At 57.3% G+C, this 5,515-nt stretch overlaps 1 protein-coding gene across 1 annotated transcript; it reads left to right on the top strand.

Moving 5' to 3' along the window:
- Positions 1 to 3,480: 3,480 nt before the first annotated feature.
- SMIM45 (small integral membrane protein 45) lies at positions 3,481 to 3,810 on the top strand. Its single transcript, XM_087448573.1, has one exon. The coding sequence runs from the start codon at positions 3,481 to 3,483 to the stop codon at positions 3,808 to 3,810; it is 330 nt and encodes a 109-aa protein (XP_087304699.1).
- The last annotated feature ends 1,705 nt before the right edge of the window (positions 3,811 to 5,515 follow it).

Genomic DNA, 5,515 nt, shown 5'->3' with positions numbered 1-5,515 from the left:
AGTGACCTAGACAGAGAGAGTAAGCAGCTTCACCTCTCTGAACTGTAGCTGCCTCATCCCAAAATGGGCTCTCAACACCAACCAAGCTGAAGAACTGGACGAAGTGATGTGGGGGCCATGCCTGGCACATGGGAGTGCCCAGTGCCTGGGAGCCACAACTATTTCAAGCTATATCCCAGCAGGGGGGCTCTGGGGCTGGTAAGGCAAAACCGGGAGGGGCCTGAAGGCCAGGCTAGGGCTCCGACCCTGGCATTGCGACTCTCTTGCCGTGTGACCTTGGATGATGCATAAATGAGGTAACGTAAGTAAAGCGCTGAAAGCAGAGTCTGGCACGTAGTGATAAACACTACATTGGACCAATGCATCCAGACTCTCAGTCTCAGTCTTGGTTCTTCCCTCTATAACCTCATATATATGACCCTCATTGGCTCTACTGGTCACTGCTTCTGTGTCCCCACCCACTTGCAAGGGACTCCAATTTCTCCCTACCCTCAAATGGCAACCCTCCAACCCCTCCAGTTATTTCAGCCAGGGCACCCCTCTGCTCTAGGCCCAGCAGCCTGCTGGGTGGCTCCCATCCTTCTCCAAATTCCGCCAACCCTGCCCTGCCTGTCATCTCTGTACCACGTGCACAGTGCAAGGGATCCAGAAGAGAAGACTGGTTGCCAGGGGCAACGGAGGATAAAGCCCTTGCTCTGCGAGGCTGCTGATTGGCTGAGACAGGTCCCGCCTCCTGCCATCCTGAGGGTGGGGGGCAGAGGAAAGGGTCTCCTCTGATGGGCAGGGAGAGGTACCAAGGTTCCAAGCCATCCCAGGACGGCCTCCTCCTGGCCCAGTCAGAGCCCCTGGGCCTGAGAAGCTCTGACTCCTGTGGAGGACATTGGCTTCACCCTTTCACTGCCTCCAGCACCCAGGGCGGCCACAGATGGCAGTGTCTCTGGGGACAGAAGCTGTGACTGAGTCCACGGGCTGATGCTGAGCTGCCCAGGCTGACGCGGTGCGCTCAGCGCAGAGCTCCCGGAACAGGCATCTGCAGGGTGTGGGGTGAGTTTGTGGGCTCGCGGAGGGCCACCGAGTGGTGTCAATGGCTTGGGAGGCAGGGAGAGGGGCTCTGCAACCCTCTCACTGTCCTGGACAGGACCTTGGCTTGAATGGGTTGAAAAATTCCTTATAGATCATCTGGTAACCCCCACCTCCACCTGTCACTGTGCATGGGGAACCCTGAAGTCCGGAGAGAGGGACCAGTGGCCCAAGGTCACACAGAACGCCAGTAAGTGTTTTGCTTCAGCTAGGCCAGTCCCCTGAGGAGCCAGGAAGAGGTCTAGGGGTCCTCAATCTGCCCTAGAATGCTTGGGATTTTGTTCACAGTGATGGAGAGGTTGGGGGACCCTGAACTCGGTTCCACAGATCCACAACACTGTAGCTGAAATGGCTTCTGCTCTGCCCGAGTACCCCATTCTCATGTTTAAGCTGCAAGGAGGCTGGGGTCCTGGCTGGGGCCGGGGGAGGGGCACGAATCACCTTGGCTTAAGTCAGGCTAGTTTGGAGCAGCCTTCCTGCTTGGGGTCCCCTTCCCCAGCTCCCCCAACCCAGGCAGCACCAGGCAATTCTGAACTCTCTCTTTGGTGCTCCAGAAAGGCAGCCGGTCAGGAGGGCACTGTGCCAGCCCTGACTTTGGGCCATTAACACACTCTTCATTTTATTCCTCCATGAATAGGGCATCTTGAGACACTGTGCTTCAGAGCAGCCAATGGGGACCCTGGGGGGCAGGGGAGGGGCTCTGGATGGATGCAGGACTGGGAAGCAGCATCTCTCCCTCCCCCAGATTACAACCCACTTCACAGACTCACCTGGAAGCAGGGAGACAAGAGGAGCTGGAGTTTGCAGACAGAGGTCCGAGAAGCTGCGGCTTCTCTTCAGCCTGCCCTGGAGGTCACTCCATCTATCCCCCAGAGGCCAAGGTGGGCCCCTGCTCATTTCAGTCTGCTCAGGTGTCTTTCCCCACCCTGGAGGACTCACACCTCAGGACGTGGCTGGGGTTTGGGGTCTGGCTCTGTCACTTCCCAGCTGGGTAACCCCAGGCAAGTTAGTGAACCTGTCTGGGCCTCAGTTTCCTCACCTGTAAAATGGGGCCAGGCCTGTTGTGAAGTGCTCTCCCTGCCGAGCGGGCTGAGGTGGGGATCCTCACCCTATCCCTTTCTCGCACCTCAGGGAGGGTTTGAGGGTGGGTTAAATGGGTCCTGCCTTATCCTATTTCTGGAAGAGATGATCTGTGATCTGGCTTTTGAAGTATGAATAGGAGTTTACCATGTGAACACAATTAACATTCCAGGGAACATTCCAGGGAAAATGAAAGCATATGCAAAGATGGGGACTGCATAACGTGCAGGTGCACGTAGGTGTCTGACAAGCAGTTCCATATGATGGCACGTAGGGTGGGAGATAAGCCTGGGGAGGTTGGCAGAGAGCAGATGTTGGCACTTTAGGGCTGTTCCGAGGAGTCTGGGTGTGTATAAGGTTTGTGAAGCACCTTCTACTTTCCTGATTTGCTTGCCTCTGGTTCACCGGAAATCACAATAGTTAATACTCAGAGTGCTGACTCTGTGCCAGGCAGCGTGGTGCTAAGTGCTTGGTAGGCATTGTCTTGCTAAACATTCACAGCAACCTTGAGAAGTGGGTCCTATTTCTATCCCCATTTTACACATGGGGAAACTGAGGCTCAGAGAATAAGAACGAACTACTATGTAGCACTGAATGTGTGCCGGGCACTGGTTCTGAGCATTTTACATAAATTAACTCATTTCTTAGTCACCACAGCCTTGTGACCTAGCTAGGTATTATTTTCATTCCCATTTTATAGATGTGGAAACCAAGGCCCAGGGTTTTTGGGTTGGCGCCTGCACCCATATTCTTATAATTATGAGGTTGGGCATGGGCCTGAATTTGGAGCCTGTGTGGACCCTGTTGATATCAACCAGGTCCCTGGGGATGGGCGTTTGTTAACTAGGCTTTCACCAAGCCACACCTGGCCAGGATGTGCGGGTGGCCGGGGACCCGCTCATCTGTGAAGGGCCTGGCCTGTGGCAGCCTCTGCACTGTCAGGGCCAGGAGGGGCGGCTCAGGGGAGGCATTGCTCAGGCTGTCCCTTACTGAGTGCTGTGAGGGATCAGTCAACTCATTGTATCCCCAGTGGGACCCGTGTGGAGATTCGGTTAGTGTCCTCTTTCACAGGAGATGACGCTGAGGCCCAGAGAGGTTAGGCAACTCGCCTGAGGGCACACGTGCTGGACAGGGACTGAGCCAGGGTGGGCTTTCGGCTATAAGCCTCCATCTCAAAGGGTGAGTAGAAGCTGGGCAGGCTCCCTGTGGTGGGGGCAGCTCTGTGCTTGGTCAGGAGGCCCGGCTGCTGCGTCACCATGTGGTCTTGATCAGACACTGTTCCCCACTCTACTGGGCCTCAGTCTTCCCATCTATAAAGTGATGCTCAGACCTCCCGGCTCTGTGAAGGCTGCAGGTCCCTCTCTGGCGGGGAGGTGGGGGGCCAGACAAGGGGCACCTCTGTCGGCTCTCACTGCCCGTGTCTCGGCAGCCAGGGCCGCCGTGATGCCGCACTTCCTGGACTGGTTTGTGCCTGTCTACCTGGTCATCTCGGTCCTCATCCTGGTGGGCTTCGGCGCCTGCATCTACTACTTCGAGCCCGGACTGCAGGAGGCGCACAAGTGGCGCATGCAGCGCCCCCTGGTGGACCGTGACCTCCGCAAGACACTGATGGTCCGTGACAACCTGGCTTTCGGAGGACCCGAGGTCTGAGCTGACCGGCTCCAGTGGCCGAGCTGGGAGGTGGGCACTGGGCACCCTCCCCAACCCTGCCAAGCCTGGAGACCCTGAGGCAGAGGGAGGACGACGACCCCTGGTCCTCCAGGCCATCCCTCTGCAGCCTGGGTCCTCCCAGCAGAGGCTCCTGAGTGCTCCGGGGCCCTGGCTTTGGAGAGATGGGGCACCTGAGTGCCTTGAGGTGTTGCTGCTTCTGGGCCAGGGCTTGCTCTCCACGTCAAGCCAGCTCATCCCATGCCCGCTGTCCCCAGCTCTGGGGACGTCCCCCACTGGGCCCCAGTGCCTTTGTGCTGCCCAGCACTCCTGCCTCTCCCTGGAGTCAGGCGCTGCTGCCCCTGCCTGTCCTGAGCCTCTAGATCCCCCATTTCCCCACCAAATCCGCAGTTACACTCAGCTCCCCCCTCATCCCAATGGCACTGACCCTGCTGCTTCACGTGGGGGGCTCCAAAGCTGACCCAGGGAAAGGGCCCCATTGGTGGGATGTCAGCTTGGTCCAGCCCAGCCCCAACCCTCTGGACTCAGGCTTGGCATGGGTGAGTGTGTGTGGTGGGGTGTGCAGAGGGGCAAGACCACAGGGGAAGGAGGTGTGTGTGCGCGTGTGAGTGAGTTTGTGTGTGTGTGTGATGGGGAGAGAGAGAGAGAGAGAGTGTCTAGGGTGAGTGGGCAGGTATGGGGTGGGGAGGAGATGCATGTATGTGTGAGAGGGAGACTGGGGACCCCAGGCAGGGTGGGAGGTGGTGGGGACGGGGTGAGCTCTGTGGGCAGCGTGGGGGTGCCAGCAGAAGTTCCCACCCCCCTCCTTCTGTTGGACTTCCCTATCCCTCCCCTTCCCCAAGGCTGAGGTGGCTGGCAAGATCCCCCGCCCTCCCCTGCCCTCTCTGTCCTGTACCGAACCTCCAGGGCCTCTAGAATTCAGCCCTCCCGAGCCAGGCCCCCAAGGTCCCCAACCCCACCCTGGAGCCCCTGTCCTGTGTGGAGCACCATTGCCTCATTTGGACATAGATTGAAAACCTGCTTCACTCTCCTCTGGGGCTTCCATCTTACTTTATTGTGATAGTAAAGACTTCGTGACTATCTTGGCAGGGCTGTCTCCTTTCCTGAAAGTAGGATCACGTCTATCACCTCACTGGGTCCTCACAAAAAACATGATAGCTCCACATTCCCCATTGTAGGGGTAGGAACACCGAAGCTCAGAGAGGGTAGAGCAGAGAGAGGGTAGAGCAGAGTTTCTCAACAGCGGCACTAATGACATTTTGGATCAGATCATTCTTTGTGGAGGGGGCTGTCCTGTGCTCTGTAGGATGTTGAGCATCTCTGGTCTCTACCCACTAGAAACCAGTAGCACTCGCCTCCTCCCTGCGGCCAGACAACCAAAAATGCTAACTGGAATCCCTGGGTAGAGAACCAGTTAGCATATAAATTCAGGCACAGAGATGGAAAACAACAGGGCCTTAAACCAAATAGAATGTTCTTTCTTGCTCATGATGCAGTCCATGGCGAGGCGTCCAGAGCTGGTCTGGTGGCCGGTTCGATGCAGTGTTCAGGGACTTGAGTTGCTCCTCTCTGGCTGCTTCGATGTTGCCCTGGTTGGTGGATCCCAGAGGGCTGGTCTGCATCCTGAGCAGCAGGGTGGAGGGAGGGTGGAAGGGGCTGCCCCCTCCTTTGGGGACACTTCCCGATG

This window comes from Ceratotherium simum, chromosome 25, assembly GCF_057802395.1.
Source record: "Ceratotherium simum simum isolate JZ-2026a chromosome 25, ASM5780239v1, whole genome shotgun sequence".
Lineage (NCBI taxonomy): Eukaryota > Metazoa > Chordata > Mammalia > Perissodactyla > Rhinocerotidae > Ceratotherium > Ceratotherium simum.
This window is presented reverse-complemented; position numbering and strand designations above follow the sequence as displayed.

Coding starts and splice junctions, on each gene's coding strand:
- SMIM45 (XM_087448573.1), top strand. CDS start 3,481: ATGCTCAGACCTCCCGGCTCTGTGAAGGCTGCAGGTCCCTCTCTGGCG.